The 23,931-nt window shown below is 44.6% G+C and overlaps 1 protein-coding gene across 9 annotated transcripts; it reads right to left on the bottom strand.

Moving 5' to 3' along the window:
* Nucleotides 1-725: 725 nt before the first annotated feature.
* Nucleotides 726-22,682, bottom strand: DPP8 (dipeptidyl peptidase 8). 9 transcript variants are annotated; one of them, XM_054388325.1, is made up of 19 exons: nt 22,424-22,682; nt 20,740-20,852; nt 19,658-19,831; nt 18,443-18,611; nt 17,126-17,242; nt 16,654-16,782; nt 14,766-14,827; nt 13,678-13,778; nt 12,387-12,564; nt 10,955-11,114; nt 9,370-9,449; nt 8,089-8,241; nt 7,366-7,501; nt 6,487-6,632; nt 5,356-5,502; nt 5,016-5,168; nt 2,859-3,001; nt 2,007-2,118; nt 726-912 (listed from the first exon to the last, which is right to left on the bottom strand). In XM_054388325.1, exons 1-19 carry the CDS (start codon nt 22,680-22,682, stop codon nt 790-792), a joined length of 2,655 nt encoding a protein of 884 aa, XP_054244300.1. In that variant the 3' UTR covers nt 726-789. The 9 variants fall into 9 exon arrangements, with proteins under 9 accessions (XP_054244300.1, XP_054244301.1, XP_054244304.1 ...); XM_054388326.1 differs by having other exon boundaries at nt 5,356-5,496; XM_054388329.1 differs by having other exon boundaries at nt 6,487-6,605.
* Nucleotides 22,683-23,931: the final 1,249 nt, after the last annotated feature.

The raw sequence follows: 23,931 nt of genomic DNA, 5'->3' as shown, positions 1-23,931 counted from the left end.
TTTATAGAGTTTCAGCTCTTTGATTCAAGTTAGTTTGCATCTCAGAGTAAAAGACTGTTATGCCTGTATCACAGTAAAATATCATTTCACTGAAATCAAGTACAATCAGGATAGGATCTCAAGCTGCTGAAAGAAAAAAAGGGCATGATTTATCCTGGAAAGAGAAGTCATTGAAAAGAACCTGGCATCAACCGGACTGAATTCAAAATTTAAATTCATTAAGAAGCAGCTTAAAAGTCTTTCTTCTTAAAAAAACAATTAACATCTAGATAGGTGATGTGTCTAACTTGTGACCAGCTTCTAAACAGTGAGACACATCCCTTTCATGAAGCATAAAAGCTATATGATAGCATTTACAAAGGTTGTAACTATTCAGGTAAACTCTTGCTGTGTAGTGAGTAAATCATCCAGAATTATGTAGTAAAATACCAAGGAAAACACTGTAAAAAAGACATCAGTTATGTCATGATGCTTTTAAAAAGTGAAGATCTGGTGCTGTAGAAGTAGATTATTTTCAGTTTCAGCTCCTCCCCCAAGAGAGCACCCATGGTACTGCATGATACCACAGACATTTGATTTTATTTACATCTTAAGCTTTAGAGTTATTAGGTCACCATGCTTTAATTTCCTGTATGGCACCAAATTTACTTTTAAAAAGTGTCTCTGTGTGTGTGTGTGTGTGTACGTGTGGCAGGCACCAAAATGCAACGTTCCATCCTATTTTCTTTAGCTTCATACATCTCCTCGCTGGATAGAGCGGCCAGTGGAGCAGAGTTCTGCAGAGGTCAGTTACATTGCCTTCAGGGCAGCAATATGAGAGCCCAGATTCTCTTGCAGATAATAGAGCAAATGGAGTTCATAGTGCTCTCCTGACTCAGGTACCCTTATACTGTGTCTCTCCTGAGGGTAGATCTAAAATACAAAACAACATCATGAGTATCCCACAAGAGTAGTGGGCACCAACACTTAAATTGGTCCCCAGAGCCTCATTCAAAGTGTCCATCTCATCTCCTTGCACTAACTGCACTTGAGCTCATACCCCATGATCCAACACAGCCTGAACCACGGCAATCCACCGCATCCTCTTCTCCTGCTAGTGCTGTGCTGGAGCTTAACAGAGGAAGGTCCTCATCAGGAGCCACCACATGTATCAGTGTGCTCCCAGTTCAGCAGCATGGGATGGGATGACTGGATTACAGCTGCACAATAGCAGCAAAATTTAATGAAATGCTTAACCCTGCCCACACTGCACAGACACTGCTGTACTGCCTCCAAACCGCACATCTCCTTGGGAGCAGCCTGAACTGCTCTTAATGGCTCATCTGCCTAAGAGATTTTTTTTGTCATTTGAGGGCTACAACCCTTCTGGTGTGAGGAGAGGCTGAAAGTGTTACGTTTGTTCAGCCTGGACGAGAGAAGGCTTCAGGAGACCTTATTGAGGCCTTCCAGTACTTAAAGAGACTGCTCAGAAATCTGGGGACAGACTGTTTAGCAGGGCCTGTTGTGACAGGACAAGGGGTGATGGGTTAAATAGAAGGAAGAAGTGTTTTACACTGAGGGTGGTGAAGCTCTGGCCCAGGTTGCCCAGAGAGGTGGTGGATGCCACATCCCTGGAACCATTCCAGGTCAGGTTATTTGGGTTCTGAACAACCTGATCTAGTTGCAGATGCACCTGCTGACTGCAGGGGCTTTGAACTATATGTCCTTTAAAGGTCCCTTTCAATCCAAAGCAGTCTGGGATTCTCTAAAATCTTCCTTTAAAAAAGTTAGAATCATGGAATGGTTTAGGTTGGAAGGGACCTTAAAGATCATCTAGTTCCAACTCCATCACCATGGACAGGGTCAGCTTCCACTACACCAGGCTGTTCAAGATTCTGGTCTAGTGGACCAGGCTCAAACACTACAGCTTCATCCTAGAATCCCAAGCCCAGCACAGCCATGTTACAAGCTCTGAATTTGGACCCTCAGACAGACACACATCCCTTACGGCCTGGGTCTGGCCTTACCTGCAAGTCATACGGTTTCCCAGCTCTCACTAAAAAGCTGAGCAAGATGCTAGTGTGTGCAAAGTGAACATTCTCATCCAAGAATCCGTGTAGCAGCAGCAAACGGTTTGGTCTGTGAAAAGCAAGAGACAAACATTTCTAGACAGCATCCCAGCACCTGCCAGCCATGTCATACTTCATATACTTTCCTTCAAAAACATTCAACAGAAGAAAATATTTGCAGTTTCACTACTGTTAATTGCTCTGTGTGGAGGTGTCTGCCACACCTGTTATTTCCTCCTCTAAGAGTCCTTCCTGCATATGCTCATCATGGTTAGACCTTTCATCTGTCTATCTTTATTCTCAGAACTATTTCCCATCTTGGACAACACAACAGCTTAACTCTTTCTCAGAATCACTGCTGATTTTCAGCTCAAGAGAGCCCATGGTCTTGGCCAGCTCTGCACCAATGCTGGTACAGCCTTAGATAGAGCATGCAGAAAGCATCCTGACCAATTAAGTACTGTCTAGCTTAGCATGGGTCTAAAGTGCTAATCATATCATTGAAGATATATTTGCAATTTCTTTAGTCATAAAAGTTAATCTTTAACTACAGTTAGGAGAGTCTTTAATTACAGTTAAGATAAAACTACTGCATGTTTACTATGCTGACTAACTTGCAGGATGGTCTACAATTACATAAATGCTCATTCAAGGCCAGGAAGTTTATTACTATTGGGTTTTGGTCTTTATTTTTAAAAGCATTATTGTTTAATACTAGCATTTGAGAGTCCAGGATTCAATTGCTAAGAACATGGAGATAAAAATGCATCCATAGGAAAAGCAGAAGGCAAGAGCCATAACCAAACTTACTCAGAAGGAAACTTCTCAGCTTGCATGGCCACTGAACCTAGGTAATAACCCTGCTCGTTGTGATCTGGGTGGCCCATGTAGCGCTCTGTGTACCCAGTGTCATAGAAAATCCACAGCGTGACAGGGGCTCCAGCAATGGCCACCTGCAAGTTCAACAGGACTCTGAGCATCAGCAGGAGAATCACAACACATCCCCCCTCATCTGGGGATGTCCCTCCCACAGCTCTACCCCAGTATGACTCTAATTACCCTGAACATGCTGGTAAGTGTACAATCCCCAGCCCGCAGTGGAAAAGCAAAGCAAAGCAATCCTCACCCTCCTTCCCATGGTTCATAGATATCAGCACAGCTCAGCTCCAAAACAAGGTAGATCCTACAGACACATCAGAAGTAACACTAAACATGTCACCTGCAAGGTTGGCCAAGAGAGGTGGGTTTTGTCCAAAATGCAGAGTGCTCTGCTTTCAGCTTGCAAACCTTTTGCTCATTTGAACATCTAACAGAAACTGGAGTAAAGAGCTCCCTAGGAGTCAGCAAACTACCTTGCATAGCTACTGTCAGCTTGCAGAAAAAAAGACCAATGAGTAAACAAACAAACAACACCAGAAAACCTCTTGCAACTCAGATATTTTCAAAGTAATAATAATCCTTTAAAGACTTGAGACATGTAATTTTTAGACCTCTCAGGAATTTCAGGCTGGACTTAGACAAAGCAAGAGCAGCCACAAAAACCACAATACATCCCAAGAGCAATATCCAACTCTTACCCCATCTCTACTTTTGAGACTTGCCCAACAGTGGCCTGGCCCTTTACTGTGGTAATCTAAAGTCATGTAATCACAAAACGTCTTGTTAGTTCCTCTCCCCATCCCCAGGCTGCCCTCTTGGCTGCTTCAGAACATAATGCTATGAAGCAGCATTGGCAATTTGATCTGGGAATAGATCAGTAAGCAAAGAAACTATTCTCTTGGGGCAGGAAGGAAGGGTGGAGGAAAAGAAGGTGGTGTCATTTTTCAGCAGGATCATTTCCCTCAGTTGGCTCACAGCACAAAGTGCTGGGCTGACACAAAGCCAGCAACAGCTGAGGCTATATAAGGTACACTTAACATATTGCTGTAGCTATAGCAGCACAGTGAAGTTATTGCAAGCTCAACGGTCCAACAGTTTAACTCTCTTAAGACAGTTCCACAGAGGGAATACCCTTCTGTTCTCAGCTGAATAGGGTGAACAGTTGTTCCTTCTCAGCCCAGTTCTTGAGAACATACTCGCATATATTCCAGTAAAACTGGCCTGCCTGAACAGTTCCACACACCTCTTACATGTCAAGGCTTCTGAGATGGCAAGTGTCTTCTGTCCAAAAGCACCCTACTTGCATTAATGCAGGAAGCCTCATGGACAACATCACACCAAGACTCTGCCTGGCTCCTTTGGAGCTGGAGAAGCATATGCAGTGATGTTGCAGTTACACCACACAGTTTGGGGTGGTTACACCCCAATAAGATCACCACACTCTCCTGGGAAAGAAAAGCTGCAAATCTGTGTGGAGAGGTAGCAAAGCACAGCACTCCACTGCACAAATGTAACTTCCTGATTGGAGGCATCCCTGTCAGTATTATTGGGGCTGTGCTGCTTCTGAAAAGCTGCATCCCATAGCTGTACCAGTACAGACTCAATGTAAGTACCCCTCCCACACACCCCTCAGAGCCCAACAGTGACAACAGGCTGACAGAGAAAGCATCTCATCCCTGTGCTTCACACAGAAACACAAGTGGAGAGAGCTGAGACAACCCTGGGTCACAAAACTGAAAAGTGCTCTTGCAACACCCTTGGATTGCTGTTTTTTAAAGACACTGTGGCTTGTCAGCAGGAACTAGCCTTAAGAATGAACGGATTTTCAGATCTGTTGCCTGTGAAGTATCAAATAATAACCAAAGCATGGAAGTCTAATTAGAAATACCATGGAAGAAATGTTTGCTAGAAAAGCAACCTCTCTGAAATCACCCAACTAGAAGAGCCTTGAATAAAACAGCCAGAGCACTGTGTCCTCACTTGTCTAGAGCTGTGAATACCCATGGGAGGTTACAGGATTAAGGGGGAAAAAAAAAAAAACAACCTCTCTCTGTGCCAGCAGAATAAGTACTCAATGTATGAACATACCCTGAAGATATCTGACCTCTGCATTAAAGCCATGAGAGAGAGGTAGCCTCCGTAGGACCAGCCATGAATGCCAACACGATCCAAATCAATGAAGTCATACTGTGATGCTAAATACTGCAGCCCTTCCACCTGGTCATCAATTTCTATTTGTCCCTGGGAAAGGAGACAAAAAGTTAAATTTTGTTAGTTCCAGACAAAAGTTACATTCTCCCCAAACCTAAACAGCATCACACAGACAACACTGAGCATCTGCACCACATGAGTGCTTCAGCTTAGATAAAATGGGACTCAAACCCATCTTGGCTGAAAATGAGGAGCCCAGACTCAGAGCTCCACTTACCATTTTGTATTTAAAGGCTCCTTCAAACTTCAACCCTCGGTGGCAGGACCCTCTGTTGTCAATGACAACAACCACGTAGCCTAAAGAGGCCAAAGTGTTCAAACGGAAATACTTGATTCCTTTGAAGCGGTTGTTCACCAGCTGCACCTGGGAGAAGAGCAAGGACACAACCACAGATGGAATGGCATCCAGAGGTCACCTCAGATGTTATTTACATTTATCTTCCTTTAAAGGTTTTAGACATTTTTATAATGTAAAGTTGTTAAGATCCCTCCTCCCTGCCACAGGAATCCCTCTCTGCTTGTGGTCTGCTATGAAATTAACTCCCTCCAAGCCATTCTAGGTCACAGATATGAAGAGCTGAACTGAGGTCCACTGCAGCACCAACAGGCAAAGACCAAGAGGGACAGCAAGTGACTGCACAAGCCAACCCCAAGGCTGCAGTTCTGCTCTCCACTCTGTTCTTTCCCAGGAGCAAATTTTTCCCTTCAATACTTACTCTAGCTGCTTTGGACCACAGTAGGACACAGCAGAGCTGGGGGAACCAAAGCAGGGCTAAGGGCTCACCTTCTACTCATCAGTGGGAGAAGGATGACTGGACAGCAAGTTCTCCTAAGCACACTCTGGTAGTGGGCAGCACATACTCATAGGGGAAGTAGAAACAAAGAACAGGACCTCCTAAGGAGTATGAGGATAGTCCCTGTTCTCTGTTCTATCTGCACTCCTCTTTTGCCCATTTCCAGCTGTGCTACTTCCTATCTGCTCTCAGACAAGTGGCAGTGCCTTGATCTATGACCTGGAAATCACAGAATAATAGAACACCGGGTTGGAAGGGACCTGAAGGATCAACAGGTCGTACCATTCTTGGCAAAATCATGATCTAGACACAATGGCCCAGCACCCTGTTCAGCTGAATCTTAAAAGTGTCCAATGCTGGGGAATCCACCACCTCCCTGGGCAGGTTATTCCAGTGGCTGATGACCACTTACAGAATCTTTGGCCAAGCACCTGTTTATCAAACAGGCAAAACACTGTGCACTGTCCTCAGCATGGAGCAGGAACTGCTCATACAGAGCAGCAAGAGTAATTCAGGCCAGCCCAGCCCACTGCTCATCAACATGCCACACTCACCTGAGGCCCTCCATAAATGAAGAGCACAGTGGGGTACTTCTTCCCAGGCTGCAGATTGTGAGGTTTGTACATCATCCCATAGAGTGTGAACCCCGTGGAGCTCTCAAAGGAGAACACTTCTGGGGGGATGTAGTCAGGAAGAGGACCTGCCAAGTGAGGGAACAGAGAGCCTGGTTTAAAAGGGAATGGATGAGTAACACAGCTTTGCTTCAGCCCTGCCTCAACACCAATCTTGCTGAAATCCCAGTGGAGCTCTCCCACACCTTCCAGTGGATGTGGCTGGGACAGGCAGAGACTGGGAATGTCCCAATGCTAGGGGAGCTTTCTCAGTCCTATCACATTCCCACCTCTGCTCTCCTGTGAACAGCAGTGACTCCTCTCCCCTGACACAGCCATTACAAGTATCCATCCCTTCCTAACCCCACTTAGGACTCACTGCATTAATACATTGAAAGCACAGGATATGAAATATGCCTTAGGGATGGAGAGACGAAAGGGAACAGAAATACAATGGAAAATAAAAGCCTGAGAGTTGTTTCACAAAGCCATGAGCAGCACAGAGCTCTTTAGAAGTGTACACCTTTCCCCAGAAGCACTGCACATTAGGAGGCACATTCCACAGAGTAAAGGAGTGTGTTTAAACCCTTCCCTGATGCTAAACCTGGCTGTCTACAGTTTCTACTGGTTCTGGCAGTTTATGACCAGTTTATACCCATTTGTTGCTGAGCTTAAAACATCACTTCTGTACTTTCAGGAACTCAACACACATGCATGAGTTTCAGGGACAGGTTTACTTGTTGACAACAATAAATTGCAAGCATCTTCTAGAATATCTTTCATTCTGGTTGTCCTTTTCCAGTTCCTCATCATAACTGTTACCTGCTGAATCTAAGATGGTTGCCCAGAATTCCTTTGTCCTATGAGCTGCATCATCTTCAGGTCCCGTCAGCCGGTAAAGTGACACACAATGGGGGTTCTTCTGATTACTGTACTTGCTGATGAACATGTCACAGTCCTAAGGAGAAAAAGAGCATTACCTTGAAGTCCTCAATGCAGAGAGACAAGCAAAAGTGATAATTTCTTTCTGTATTTAGAGCTTTCAGAAGATGCTTTTGGACCAAATTAAACCAGAAAGTCTAAGCACTTATCTTGATAACAGCAGACACACTCCAAGAAGCTACAGTCCTTAGCAAGACTCATTTATTAACACTCCAAAACCAAAAATACACCTGCAAAACCAACAGTGGCATGAGGACCTTGTCACACATCCTATTGGGGGTACAGCACTCCCAGGCAAATAGGCTACTACCCCAGCTGCATGGAAGCCCACACAACGCTGTCACAGGTTCATCTCCTCTGGTGAAAAGAGCCAGGCTCAAACAGTTTATCCAAGCTCCTTTTGCCTGAGATGAGCTGAAGAGCACCTGACTGGCAGTCTGGTTTCCAGCGTGGGTTTATGTACTCACTGTACAACACACAGGAGCACACAACACAGTGCAGAGTCTGCTTTTGTTACATTCAAATACAGCCTTGTCTGCTGACTGGTGAAGGACAAGAGCGGTGACAAGCCCCAACACAGGGGCCCCACAAGCAGACAGGTACCTGGCTGACACAGCAGGCGTGCGAGTAACCTCGTTCTGTCAGCCGCTTCACCTCCCCAGGATTCTCGTAGCTAACAACGTACAAGTGATGCTCTAGAGGTGAGTCTTTTGTGCCTTGGAAGTACACCAGCTTTTTGGCTTCATCAACATAGATCTGTCAAAACCAAAACGAACAACACAGCCCTCAATATTGTTTCTTGCCAAAACAATATCCAGTTCTACTGCCTCCAAGTCTCCCCCCGGTTCCCACTGTCACACTTCCATAAAGCTGAGTTTTAGTCTGACAACCTGCAAGGAACAAGCCAAAGGACTGTTCCTATTGTCCCCACCTCTTCCAGGCATGATTTGCACTTCACATCTTGTTCCTCAGCTCTCTCATGCAGGTCCTTAACTCTTCAGAGTCTCCTCTATGGCTTGCTATTGTTTTACTCTGTCCCCCACTCTCTGTTACCTCCTCATTCTTCACGCCCTTTCCCTATATTATATAAACCACTCCAGAAGAAAATCAAGGCAGCAGCTGACTGTAAACAACTGCCATGTCAAATACTCTTCAGCTGTCCCTTCTTTTTGAGCAGAAAGCAGAACAGATCCAAGGGCAGGCCAATTTGCACGCCTCATTTCTTAACTGCAGTTCTAATGACCATTTAGGAAGGATTTCAAAGACCTTTACAAAGTCCAAACTAGTCAGAGAGTTCTCCTTAAACTGCAAAGAACTCATCCAGCTCAGAGCTAGAGGAGCAGCAGTTTGGAGAGCATTCCCTCCCTCCTTGTACAAACTCCCATGCTACATGGATTATATACACTGTGCATTCTGGCTAAAAGGGGACAGGGCTAATAGACTTATGTAGATCCCTCCAAGGACTATCTTTTCATTCCAGGGCAGTAGTTGGACACCACCATGACATCTTGCTGCTCATGGAAAAAGTGAAATTTCCTCACTGCTGCCTCACAGTATTTTTGCTTCCTTCCCATTAAGCCTTGAACTTAGTGGGGAAAACTTGTTGACAAGGATCCACATAGGAACATGCAGGAAAAAAGGCAACTTTCCCACACTGCTGAAATCACAGGCTCTGGTCCAGAATAGCATGTCAGAGGTAGAGAAGAAAGAAAAAGCACTAAAAAAACCCCACATGATCTATGTGCTCAAACAACACCAGGAGTCCACTCTTCTCCAGAACAGTCGCACTAATGCGGCATTAATTGATCTGTGAGGTCTCAGAGACTGTCTCCCTGCAGTGTCTGTTGTTTGCAGAATATCCACGCAGCAAGAGCAGAAACTTACATTGGATCCATGCCTGCCAAGCACTTCCCATTCTCCGCTGGTAATTGGTATCTCCTCTTTGATAGGGCACTTGAAGTCACCTGCAAGTAACCAGCATACAGAGATTTGACACTTTTACGCTTTACAAAACACACAGTCACAATAATATTTCCTCCATTTTTCTTAGGCTAAACTGTTGTCCCAAGACTAAACCCAAGAAGAACCTGCCTTTGCAGAAGACCCACACCTCGGCCAGCTCCCCAGAAAAAAAATCTGAGGGCTCGTACTATTTAACTTGCTGTGAAATGTATGTTAAAGGATTCAGAGGATTCAGCCTGAGGCTTTCTGGAAAACAAAACACTACCCAAGAAGGAAACTATGACCACCAGCAAAACAGGTGTATTGTGTATGCATCCCTTCAACAGACACCAAGTTAAATTAAGTATCACAGCATGAAACTGTAAATAAAATACATGCTGTGGAAAAACCACTCTAGGAGCTCTGCACCCAACTGTATCATGCATCTCAGCAAGACTAAACTTTTACTCCAGCTCAGAAGCACAGAGTCTTTTGATTTTTTTTTTTTGCTTGAAATGAGTCTTCCTGCATTTCTATTTGCAACAGCTGCCAGTAATTTTCTTCTGCTAACACCTCTGCCTATAAAGCAATGTCCTGATTGTTTTTAATTGCCTAGAGGAATTCTCTGAACAGCTGTCATATCCCAGGTTCTGCTGCCAAGAACACATATTCATTTTAAGGGGCTAATATTTGTGATCATGCAGACAGGGAGGTCCTCTATGAACCTTCTATAGGGGTTGGTCTCTTCTCCCTAGTATCAGGTAATAGAAAGAGAGGAAATGGCCTCAAATTGTGCCAGGGGAGGTTTAGATTGGGTATTAGGAACAATTTCATTCCTGAAATAGTGGTCAGACGTTGGAACAGGCTGCCCAGGGAGGTGGTGGAGTCACAGTCCCTGGAGGTGTTCAAGAAACATGTGGACATAGCACTTGGGGACACGCCTTAATGGCCATACTGGTGTTAGGCTGATGGTTGGACTCGATGATTTTAGAATCATTTTGTTTGGAAAAAACTCCTGTGATTCTTACAGTGTGTTCAAACTGTGCTCTTTGTCAGCCTCTCTGCTACCAACCTGCTTGTAAAGGCTGACAATGACGATCTTGATTTTACTTGCAAAATCAAGTCCTGAACCAACGGGCATCTGTTAGGTACACTGGACCCATCAGAGGTAGCCATGCTATTGCCATAATGATTAACCTCTGGCAAAGGCAGAGCACAAACAGTTCCAATATTGACAAGGAAAAGCTAGCTGAGTGCATTTCACTGTGTCACAGGCAGCTCGTTTCCCATCTCATTTTGTGAAACTTTTCCCTCTAGACCATGAGGAAGAATCAGGGTTAGAATGAAGGCATGCGGAACGCAGAACAACTGCATGATTTCAAGAGGAATGACAGCACAGTGATGTGCTTTCCTGGACAACAGTAGGAGTTTCCAGTAAGAAAGTAATTCCTGCCACCTGGAAGGACATTTATTTCCTCACTAGTTGGCAGCAAATGCCCAACTAAAGCAAAAGAACCATTTCACTTACTCGGAGCAGGGAGGCCTCCACATGACCGTTTATACTTGCTCTCCTTCAGAACTGAAGTGACTTTGTACAGGTGCCGGAATCCCGTCTTACACTCAGAGGCAAAAATGAACTCTATCTCATCTTCACGGGTTTGAGGGAAAACATGGAAGATATCATGGATCTGCGGAGACAGAGCAGTGGATCGTCGCTATCAGCAGGACTTTAGCACTGAAGTCACATCAGTAACCTCCTCTTACTGCTCAACACAGACCACGCAGTTCACACTATCAGGGTGTGAACCAGTGATGCTCATGAGGCAGGGAGTGTCTTCAGACAGTAGCCACATGTGCAGCACAGCTCTGAGCTTTTTGCTGCTTTAACTCTAAATTCTGGCCAATGAAGTAAGCTTTCCTGCACCCATTTTTCTAGCTTTAGATACAGACAGTGTGTGAGAGCCACCCAGAGAAGCTGAGCTCAGTGGCTACCCCTGTCCAGTGCTGTCTAGAAGCCCACATGTGAAAGGTTATTTAAAGAAAGACGAGATGAGATCACCTTCCCACTCATGAAGATGCCAATTCTTGCTTCAAGAGACAATCTTTTGAGGGACTCAAGCACTCATCTGCACAGTATGATCTGCCTACCAGAAGCCACTCCAGCCAGTAAAAATAATGGGGAAAGGACAACTGACAGCACTATCTTGAAATCATGACCAGTACTGCCAAGGAGAAAACATGGTATCAGAGAGAGCACTCACTGCATAGTCACCATTCACTGGAAGGCTTTGTGCAAATGCTCCCTGCTGAAAGATCAAACTACCTTCCTATCAGTGATTGATGTGTCCAGGCCCTCCTGCACACTGGCACACCTCCAAGGGGATGCCATTTTAGAGACATCGATCTTCATGTGCAGGAGTGTGAACAGCACTCATTTTTACAGCACTAGCCTAGCACACCAGTGTCCAGTCTCACAGCACAGGCCCTAGGGCACGCCTCAAGAACAATCAGACACAAATCTATTTCACCAGACCCTATGTAGCTACAGAGAGTTTTAGTGATTGTTAGATTCTCAGGACTTGTTCACCCAGTATCATCTAGATACATCTTTGCTCACTGAAGAATACTTCATCTGCTGGCACTGATGGCGGTGAGCAACCAGCACCAAGAAGCTGGAGGGGGTCAGTGCAGGCAAGAGGCTACCCTGAATGTCAGATCCCTGGGTTCTTCTTCCAGCTCTGTTTGACCACTGTGCATCCTCAAGCAAAGCAGCTCTGCTTTCATATCACATCTCTGTTTTCTTCATACTGGTTTTAACAGCAGGGACCACAGAATATTCACAGAAGTTGCACAATGGGAACATTCTCCCAGGAAGCAGAGTAACACCAATGTTGTCCAAGTGCCCCAATGAGGGTCTTGAACAACAAACTGTCAGAGGAGGCTGAAATTCCACTTCTTACGTTTATCCAGATGTCTGTTGTTTCTTCATAAATAATGAAAGGTGTAATGGAATCTGGCACAGCATCGATAAGTTTCTGTCTTTCCATTGCATCATCTTCTGTGGGGATGAATAACGCAGGAGGGATCAAGACTATCTGGAGTCGAGTTTGGGAGCGATCCAGTAAGATGGACCAGATGCTGTTGATGAGACATATTAGAGAAAATAACAAGCAGCCATGAGTATTAGACAGGCCTGAAAATCTCAACAGACACTCATTAGCACTAGGCACTTCGAGAGAGTCAGGAATGTTCGATTTCATATTAAGCATAAAGCCATGTAAGGTTTCACCCACATAAACAAATCTCTTCCGTAACACAAGAACATATTTCACTTCATTTCAATATTGCATAAGCACTGCATGTTCAAAAGTTTAATTCTATTCTCCCCAATTTGAATTGTGCTTCAGGGAAGAAAAAGAAGAGAAAAAAAATCAACAGGGAATAATGAAGCAGAAAAAAAAATTTCAATTGACATTTCAGGGTACTTGTAAAAATGCTAATGTTTTAAGTCTATACCTGGCAGATAGTAACATTGGCACCTAAATGAGCTGACCCTGCCATGCTTCTGATGGCTTTGCATGTACCTCTAATAATAATCCCACAAAAAGCAATATAATGCAACAAATGTGTCCCTGCATTTCTCCCTCTTTGGGGGGCAGCGGGGAGGAAACAACAAAAAAATTTAGAAGTTGAAAGCCATCTTTAGATTCAAGAAGTACAATTCTGGAGAAGCCTTTGGTGAGTTAGAAACACTGTACTACATTGTCTACAGGGTTAAAAATGACATGCAAATGTAAGTCGCACTTACAGCAGGTTTTCTGATCAGTAAGTCTGGCCAGCAAGGATGGTCCAGGGAGCTAGCCTAGGGCCAGGAGGACCTGGGCTCAATTATCTCCTCAGCCACAGACTTCCTGTGTGACCATGGCAAGTCATTTAGCCTCTCTGGGCTTCAGTTCCCCATCTGTAAAATGGGGACAATAGCACTGCACTCTCTCTCACAGGGAAGCTGAGAGGACACATACATCACAGGCTGTGAGTGCCCAATACCAAAGCAGTTGGGCCAGGTACGAGAGAAAGAGACAGGAGAACTTGGATTTGGCTTTGGAAAAATTGTCCCCTTTGCAGAAACAAGTTTGTAGCAATGAAAAAATGAAAGCAGGCTTAAACTTGGAGAAGTCAGAGACCACCATATTCTGCTTCTAACTGCATTGCCCCAAACCCTCTAAGCAGAGACAGGATTAACATACGCACTATTTTCCTTCTGGCGTCCACCCAGCTCTAGCAATGTACTCTACTCCTTCAAAGAGGATCTCGAAGGGCTGAACTAGCTCTTTATCCACAACATCTGCAATCTGTTGACAAAGCAGCAATTCAGTGACACTGAGATGAACCCCCACAACCAGTTTTCATGCACGATGACTGGGCACAGAAGACTTCTGTGCATCTCATGCAATTTAGATAGTTCAGCCTTTCCAATACAGGGGTTCAACCCTGTCTATAGCACCATAGGAAAGGTGCACACGAACAGTGCAGCCAGGGCTGGGACTTGAGAAACCTGGATGCTGCTCACAAATCTATCATTCATCTTGGATAAGTCACTTCCATACTCAGTTTCCCTCGTAAAGGGATTTGTATCAAGCTATTTTATAAGGTGTTTCATTGGCAGATGCTGAACATCCTGCATGACAGCCAGTTATCAACATGGCTTTAATTCATGATATGCAATTCTGCACTCTGTCCCTGCTGGGACTGGGAACAAGTCACAGCTATACCCAAAGGGTTGTGACAGCTTTCCCTGCCTTTGCTGCCAGTACCCCTATCCCAGCAGAGGACTGTTGATGGCTGGCAGCTCAAGAGTGGAGAAGATCCCACCTGAGTATGGCTGTTAGTGTATCTGTTTGGCAAGGTTAATTTCCCAACTGTCCAAAGATCTTGGACTGGGCTATGGAAATTTCTGAATCTGTTACAAAATCTCAGAGCAAAGGTCAAGACTTCCCATATGTTCGTACTGCTCTCGGGTGACATATTGTCCTTGCAATCCAATGTTCCCAATATCTGCAGCAAATCAAGAAATCTGCCACATAAGAAGGTCTAACCATCCATACCTAAAACATTCTGCTTTGCTGCTGAGTTCATAAACCAGCGATAGGGAAGGAAAGCACAGCCTGAGAAATGCTGCTGCACACACAGACACCATGTATCTGCATAGAAATGAGCAAGTGCACTGCCTCCAGAAAAGCCATTAAGCTATCATAACCAAAAAAGTCTGTTTGTACTGAACTGGAAAATGAATTTTACCAAAAATAGAATCAGGAAAACAAGCAGAACATAGAACTTACTCTGCCTTCCGCATTGATTGTCACTTCAGAGATCTTGAAAGTGACCTTTGGATTTGCTGTACCTATAAAAACAGATGTTAGCAGTCAGCACCCAGTGTTTGCTTCCAAGAGGGCAGGCCTGAACTGTGGATTATTGTGGTGGTGTTCATACAGAACTGGAAAATGCAAACAGCAGAATGCTCCTTGATCAAATAGCCTGCTTGTACATGTGAGAGACAGCAAAGAACCAGATACGGAAAAAAAAGAGACTGCAAATACAAGGTGGGGGTCAATGTGTGGAATCCTGCAAACAGATCTGATCAAAAGCCATGCTACTGTCGCTTCTCTCCCACAGTCAAAGGATGCAGGTACTAGTTGGAAGTAAATGCTCAGGAGTGATGAGGACAAGAAAGTAAGCTTTGGTTTACTGTTTGGCTCTTATTCTTCAGGTCATGTATTAAAAGTGATCCAGTGCTAAGAGGGATCACTGAAAGTGACAGCAACTCATGCTTAAAAACCTGTTGCCCTGGTCCAGGGTGGTCAAGATAACAAAGCTACATATTTGTGTTGGATATTGAAAATCTACAGTTAACTCTTCACACAAAGCAGCAGCTCATCCTGCTGTGCCTGCAGTGCCAGCAGCCTGCTGCACAGCAAAAGGAGACTGTAAAGACCATAAAGCCAGTTGATCCACAACAAGCCAGAGGTGGCAAATCCCACATACTCTGAATATTCTCACTGCTGGTCTGAAGTATTCCTGCTTCATCAACCCTGCTTATACACAAAAATTGATGGACTGAGATGAAACAACTTGCTTTGGGCCACAGGCATTTCCCTAAACTGGTGAAATTTAGCATTGAACAGAGCTATGGCAAAATACTCTCAGAAATCTGGAAGTACAAAAACACCAAAAAAAAAACGCAAGAACTCCTCCCTTGCTCCTTAGACTAACACTAAGCCTTTCTTCCTCCTTGAAACAAATCAAAAATCAGGATCATAAGCAGAAAACTTTTTCCAGTGGATTGGGGAACGTGCAAGATCTGAATGAATTCTCTGTAGCTTGGGAAGGTCAGCCAAAACAGAAACTGTTTCTCAAAAAAAAAAAAAAAAAAAAAAAGAGTATTTCAGGAGTGAGGAAATAGAGTGAACCACTGTTATCTGTGAGCAACACATCCCGTTGTAACAGCAGGGAAATCTCAGAAGAACAAAGGTCAAACTATCCAAATTTGCTCCATACACCTGACAGTGAATGAGCCCCAAGCAGGTCTGCCAAAGTCCCACTTCCCTGTTTCCAATGGCATTGAAATTAATGCGCATCACACCTGCCCTCGTCCCTTTACTGCTGAAGCCTCCAGATTGTTTACTGCTTGAGAACATGACAACAGGAGGTTTTCCTGGTAGGCTGTAACTATGCATGTTGACTTTGCTGTTCAAAGTCCAAAAGGAATCATGAAGAACAGTCTTTCAGAACTTGAACTACCAGGGCACTGCCAGCAGCTAAACAGAAACCTTCCTCAAAAATCAAAGGCCATGAATCTGCAGCCGTTCCCCTAGAGACAGAGAGCAGTAATGAGAATCAGTTCCTCAACAGCTCAGATCTGCCAGGATCTGAGACAGCAGCTCCAAAATAGTGACAATCAGATAGGGTTTCTGCCAGCTCCTGAGAGACCCAGACTCCAGAGCTCTTAGTAACCACATGATTGGAATATCAGCACAGCCACCAGTGACTCACCTAACTTCCAGAGCAGCAGTTTCCCCAAACATTCCCGTCACCTGGACACCAGTACAAAAACTACTCAACACCTCTCCAACAAGCCCCTGCTTCAGGCTAGGAGAGTCGCTTCTGTCAGGCACGTGGAATAAAAGATGGGTTTCCCAGAAAGAGAGATGTATGGTATCAGGGTCTCACCAGTTTTGGGGTACCGGAAGGAATCTGTCCTTCTTGTCTCCAGCATGGGTGATGTGACATGGATAATTTCCACCTCTGATTCATCATTTTCTTCATAAAGAATTCGAAGAACTTTACCCCCATCTAGTGCTGCAAACAAATTAACATTTCCTGGTCAGAATGGCTCTCATTACCAGGCATCAATATTCTCCCAGGAGCACAAGCAGGTTGAAAAGATGAATTAAAATCCAACAAAGGGATTCATGTTCCGTTAAGCAAAACACTCAGAGTCTTACAGCTCCTACCACTGTTGGGAGAAGGGAAGTCTCTTCCCCCAGTAATACTGGCCACTGTTAACATGCCCACTGCTGCAAAGAGCTCCAAAGTTGCTGTAAGTATAAAGACAAGCAACAGAAAAAAAATATGTCTGCACTGAACAACACAGCTAGGCAGACACTACTTGTGCCAGTCAGACACACTGAGGGATCCACACACTTACTTGGCTGTGCCTTCGGGCTCCACCAGTAGCCTGTGTATCTGTCAAACTCCTCCTGCAGCACAAAAGTAGCCACGCCAGCACATTTTGGATCCTCCTCAACATTGGCCAGTTCTAAAAAAAGACACAAAAGAATCAGTTCACGTTGCACTGCAGAATCAGACCAGTTCTACATTACCCCAAGCATGACCCAAGTTCACCCCTCCAGGAACAATTACATGATAATAAATCTGACTTCTCAGCAGATTTGTTTTCTCCTTCCACTCCGTTCTGTTGATTTATTTAGGAAGGATCTAACCCTCTCTGACACTGCAGCTCCTTTTAGGAAAGGAAAGCCATCCTCCCCTCTCACTGATAATCATTTATCTCAATTCTCTGTGTGCTAGTTGAAGAAAGAAAGAAAATGTTCTCTCTGCCTGAGCATACTGAATTGGAACCACGACTTGTATGAAATCAAAGCAAAACAACAAACAAACCCCAAACCAACCTTTCCGAACAACTGAAACTATATAAAAAAAATTAAAACGAAGTATCAGCATTTCATTCACTGTACAAACCAAAAGTAACAGACTTACATAACACCTCAACACAATGACATATCCATAGGGCTTCAATATTTTTCCTGTTACCCTGGAGGTAACTTAGCAGCGCTCCATAAATAATTATCATCTGAGAAGGAGTCATTGCTACAGTTTATTTTTAATGTACTTACATAATATTTTAATATTACACATTTAAATAAGCTAATGCATTATTAAAGTGTCAAAAAAAATTTTAACCAAAATGTAAATTATACTTTAAATACAAACCATAATTGAGTTTTAAAAGTGTTTTGGCCAAAATACCCCATTTTCCCTCCTCCAGGATACATGTCAAAGACAAAGCTGTCAGAAGTGAGGACTTAAATTACTATTAGGGGCCAGCAGAAGCCACAGTGCTAATCAGAAACTGTCTATATTGTTTCTGAAAGGTTCTGCAGCCTGCTTTTACTGACAGAAACTTTCCTCCTGCTCTATTCCACCCACAGCTCCGCCACAGAAAAAAGGCTGCTCCAGTAAAGAAGAATCTGCTGTGTTTCAGGAAAGTCCTTCCACGTGCATTCAACAAATAGTTCATTCTGCCAGATTCACAGGGCAGGGAAAAGAATTGTCCCACCATCTCTGCACTGGAGGAAGCACGTAGAACGTAACAAACAAGGTGGAATGAAGTGGCCATTCCCCCAGATTTCAGAAGAACCCCTGGTGCCACTGCTTAATTCAGTCTAGCAAGAGTAAGTGCTGAGGAGGTGAAGTGATTTAACTCAGGATGTGTTACCATTGTGCACAAATGTCAGCCTCCTTTCTTCTCTGGTTTCTATATTAGATATCCAGATGTCATTGCTATGGATAAATGCAATCCAATTTGGATCAGCTGGACAAAGCTTGGGATCCATCCGGATATTTGGGCAACTGGTCTCTACCAGAACGGGTCTTAAAGGCTGTTGCTGTTTGAAAGGAAAAAAAGGCACAGTGAAAAATAGACATTTACAGAAACTAACCTGGGTTATCATCAGGTCTCCAAGACCACAGCAATGAGGGCACTGACTCAAATACACAGGTTTACAACAGAAAAATCTCTCCATTTTAAACACAGAAAGATACTTACTATACAGGTATTTTATAGAGCAAGTTGTGCTTCTGACATGGTTGCACAGATCCCACCAGGGTCTCTTTCTGTGCTGAGGATTAGCCACAGATCAGAAGGCAGCTTGCCTAGAGAAGCCTGGCACACTCTTACAAACAGCACCCTAAAATGGAGCTGGCAGAACACACAATCCTGTCCTCCAAAAGCATCTCAGGGTACAGTAAATTCCCTTTGACAACAGGATGAGGCAGACATTAAGCATTTGTTGTTATAAGAAGAAATTATCTCAGTTTTGACATCCATCTTCAGCTCCAGCAGAGTAAAGTTTGCTTGTCTGCAAGTTACACAGCCAAATCTTGTAATGCATACAGCAGTGACTGCTGAATGGTGACCTCAAAACCACAGCTGGGCAATAAAACTATAGAATGGTGGGGATTGGAAGGGACCTCTGGAGATCCTCTAGTCCAACCCCACTGCTAAAGCAGAGTCACCCACAGCAGGTTGCCCAGGATCACAATGTCCAGGCAGGTTTGGAATCTCTCCAGAGAAGGAGAATCCACAACCTCTTTGGGCAGCCTGCTTCATGCTCCATCACCCCCTAAGTAAAGAAGTTTCTTCTTAAGTGCAAGTGAAAAGCTGCCTCTGATGTGATTTCTGACTACATGAAGGAGCACAGAGCACACCAGCCTGTGTTTGCTTCATGGTTTCTACCATTTCTTGTAATTCTCCATCTCTACCTGAGTTTCAGCCATGAAAATTTATCCTTCTGAAGAACTTCTCCATGTTTCAAGGGTTATCAAGGCTACTTGCCATGCTAATGCAGCAATAACTGATAATCACACTCTGCTTTCACTGCAAGCCAAAGTTGCTTCTAGTCAGAGAAACAGGAGAGGTGAGTAAACTCACAGTGAATCCATGAGGGCCTCCATCTTTTACATGGTAAATTCCACTTCCAGCCTGAAAGAGAAAGGTGCCACTTTCTCGGTGGTAATCATAAGAGGCGATCCCAATGGTGCCAATTCGCTTCCTCTCCCGCAGCAGTTCTTCTTCACGAGAGTACATCCCATAGTCCAGGATGGCCTGAAGAGGGGCAGAGAAGCACAGTCAATATCTCTGCATGTCTTACTATGCTGGCAGAGCATCTCTGCATGTCAAGCTTCCAGGAGCAGATGGCTATGCAGACACCCTCGTCCTCCAGAATCCTTCTGGCAGCCAGAAGCTCACTCCTGCTTGTACCTCTGCCATCAGCTCTTGTAGGTGCAGGTCATGATCAGATCCTACTGTAAACCTGACAGCCACTTCTCCCACAGCAAGACCAGCATTATTCTGGTATTCACTGGTGTAAGAAAGACCAGACTGAAGGTCTGTTAGTTACAGAATGAGCAAGAGAGTCTTTGATGACTTTTGCAAAGGCACACAGTGACTGGAGTGGTGGGAGGAGAGAACAGCAGGGATTTTATGGATGACAGCCTGAGGAAATAACATGGGAAAAAACACACCTAGTTCAAGGGAGTTTGTCCCACCTCCTCCAAGCTGCTGTGGTGCATGAGGTGCGACTGGTGAGGGCTTGCTATGCAGAGGTAAAAATGGGACATGCATCCCAGTGAGTGGGAAAGGGATTCTCTGCTCCAGCATGAGTCATGGAGCCACTGGATGATTCTCGGGGGACTCGTCACTTCTCCCTGCGAGACAGTGATTGCTGGAGCCCACAGGCTCCTTCAGCAAGCCCCAGGAGCTCACAGCAGAGAATTTGATGCTAATTAGTACTTACAGTCTCTGCCAGCAAAGGAGGAATCATCTAGCACACACAGGTTTTATGATGCATAAAGGCTGTAACTCCAAACACTGATGGGAAAGCTATGCTTGATTTTGAGATGGCTGCAGAGTGAGCTGGGTGCAAGGAGAACCTTAACCTCCACATTTTAATGATGGTTTGTAGGGACAACCCCAAGCCTGTGTACTTGCACTGCCAAGAAACCAGGACCCACCGGAAAAAGATCCAAAAGAGGCTTCCAGGAAAGCAACAGGACAGCAGCTTTGTTTATGGTTTTGGGAATTTCAGAGTAGAAGAGCGTGTTCTCCCTGTTCTCCCCAGACATTGCTGTTGTGAAAATGAGAAGGGAAAAAAAAATAGCTTTCTGTTAGTAATCCAAACATCTCAAAGGACACTCGGGAACAGTTTCACTTCCTACCAGAGAAAGTACTGAGAATCTCTGCACTGCAGCCTCACACTGGGAATTCTCTGCCTCACAGAAATGCAAGTCACGGAGAAGGCAGAGAAGAAGGAACCACAGGCAGGCTTAGCCCACACTGCCCAGAACAGATATGTGCCTTCTTGAAGTCTGGGGGCAGTTTCATTTGGTAAGCTTTTAAAATCAATGCTAATTCCCCTGGCTGGAACATGGCATGATGCAGGTCATGTTTCAAAGATAATGTGTTTTGAGAAAGATTTGAACATCCCTTTCCTGCTCCTCTCCCTCAGTGCTATTCAGAGGTCTGAAAGCTCCTGCCAGTGCAAACCAGGACCAGCCCAGGAGCAGCCAAATGTGCCCTGGGGTAGGTCAAGTCTGACCTATGGCTCACAAAGCGGCATACTGGAAACCAGAGCTCATCTCAGATGAGGTTAGCCTTAACCCATCCCCAACATGCTTGAACTCAGCATCATTCAAGGATTATGACCCCCATCTTCTGAAAAGGGTGAAAAGAGACAGAGCAGCAGCTTTCTGGCAACTTCACTGTATAGCACATGCAAAGACTCTGATTCACAAACCAGAGCTTAAGCAACCAGCCCCAGCAGCAAGCAATGGGGCAGGAACATGGTTCTGGCTCCCAGGCCTTCACTCTGGACATTGTTTCTCCCCCTAACCCCATTCTTCATGGATTTTTGTTCAGCAACTGCAGCTTTTGGCAAAAGTGTTGCTCTATCACAAGGCCTGCTCCAAAAAGCCACCCATCAGCTTGCTCATGGTCTCACTTACAGGGCCAAAATCACTTCAAGCACAGCTGCAACTCAGAAATGCAGATTTATCAAGAGAGCACTAATTAGTGAAACAACAGTGAGGCATTAGTGAGGCATTGAGACCAAGAACAATAAACTACATTAAATTTCTCATTATCAAGACCAAAAATGTTGAGAAAAACACACAGTCTTTAAGCTGCCCCTGCCCTACACTGCTATTAATTCCCTCTGGAATCCCTGGAAAACCCACTCCACCAATAGCCAAGATACAAAGGACTCTAAATCACATTTATAACCTCTATTTTGGAAGGAAACTCTGCAGGAGAAAAAACTTCTACAGACTACCTGTAATTAAGAGAAAGGAGAACAAACTGACACAGCTTTTGGACAGGGGACATCGTATTTGGGGTGAGAAAAAACAGACTACACGCCTCCTCCCAGCTACAGAACATGCCCCAAAGGACACTTCACAGTTCTTTTACAGCTTCAACAGGTCCAATGGGTCATCTCCAACCACACCATTTCTGTGGGAGATTACATCACAAGTTTTAATGAGGCATTAAGATCACGATCATGACATCTGATCAGCCAATCTGGCCTGAAATCCATTCTGATTTAGCTGCCAGAAACACCCAGCTCTGAAGAACACCCAAACCCAAACAGCCTTGGCAGGGACTGTTTAGTAAAGATGCAGGCTGTCGCAGCAAGCTTACCCAGATAGTAGATCCTGTCAGAATGAGGTCCTTCAGGATCATTTTTCTTCACGAAGGTGAAGTCATGAGGAGCTTTTGCCATCATGTACCCATGGTACTTCCGTGTATCCGTGAGCAGTTTCCGAAGCTGGCTCCAGGAATGTCTTTCTACATAGAAAGGTTCCAGTTTTGGCTGCTCCTCTCTCGGGACCTGCTCCTCACGGCCTGCCGTTTCAAAGATTTCAAGGCCCGGCTGTTCAGTTTCCATGGCTGCTGCCATGTTGCATGTTTCTAGAGAAACAGAATAGCAGAGGTTCATCACTGTCTTCCATCAGCCCACTTCATGCTCCCAAAACACCTCGCAGCAAAGGCACTACAAGAAAATCACCAGTTCATGGTGAACCATCTGAATGAAGAGGAACAGGAAAAAGATTTCTGCTCTGGAAAACAGGCTGCCACCACTCAGCCTTTCAGAAAGGGACTGAGAACTTCACAGAGCCACACAGATATGTTATTGTTTGCCTTTCCCACGCTCCCACATACCAACCAATTTTTTTCAGTTCATGAAGTGGATGAATTCTTCCCTGCTATCTGCTTCTTCCTCCCCACGACTGCATGAGTACCATCTCAATACTCTGATAACAAAATGAGGGACAATTAAGACTGTAGCAAGATCTGAGACATGTTTCTCAGAAGAATCAACGTTAGTAGTTGATTTGGGACCACCAGGCCATACACAAGGGGCCCAGGCAACTGCATGCCCTTATTCCTATCATTCCCCTTAATTTCATGGATTTGCTTATGCCTCCTTTCAGACAAAATTCAGAAAGGTCTAGCAACCATCACCACTATTATATCATCTCAGAGATATAATTACAAGCACTGTATGGATGAAAGGTGATAGCAAGGTGATAGCAGAAGAAAGGTGAGAGAAGCATTTCCCAAATAGATTTACCTGTAGCGTAAGTCTTATCTGCCTGAAAAGGTTATTAATTTTGCAGGTATCTCTCCTTGCACTCAGCTGTGCTTTACAAAGTATACCCGAGTTGGAATTAGTAGTCTAGATAACTGGCAAGAGAAAATCATGTCCTTCCACTGTAAATCCCAGATCAGAGAGCAGCTGCAAAAGGATCCAAGCTATAAACTTCTGCCACATAGTTCATTACTGAAGAAACCAAGGTGTAAGGATTGGCAACCCTGAAAAGGAGGTGTTTTTCTGTATATAGAATGGAAAGACTACACAACTGTTCTGCACAGTGCTAGGGCAGAGCTGGGTGGCCTGAGTCTGCCAAAACCACTGATCCAGACTGAATAAAGCATTCCCATTGAGCTAACACACTACAAGTCCACCAGATCTCAAGGAATCTCAGCTGCCTGAGACTAATTGCCCTGACGGACTGGCTCTCCTGCTGTTCTCCACAGCAGCTGAGATACCTTGTCACAGATGAGTGGAAAAGAGAATCTACACTTTAGACCAAACCCATTTTAACATAAACTGCTGAAAGCAGAGCAGGGCAACTCTGGATTAA

The sequence above is a fragment of the Indicator indicator genome, chromosome 16, assembly GCF_027791375.1.
Source record: "Indicator indicator isolate 239-I01 chromosome 16, UM_Iind_1.1, whole genome shotgun sequence".
Classification (NCBI taxonomy): Eukaryota; Metazoa; Chordata; class Aves; order Piciformes; family Indicatoridae; genus Indicator; species Indicator indicator.
The sequence above is the reverse complement of the archived record's forward strand: the minus strand, read 5'-3'. Positions and strand labels throughout refer to the sequence as shown.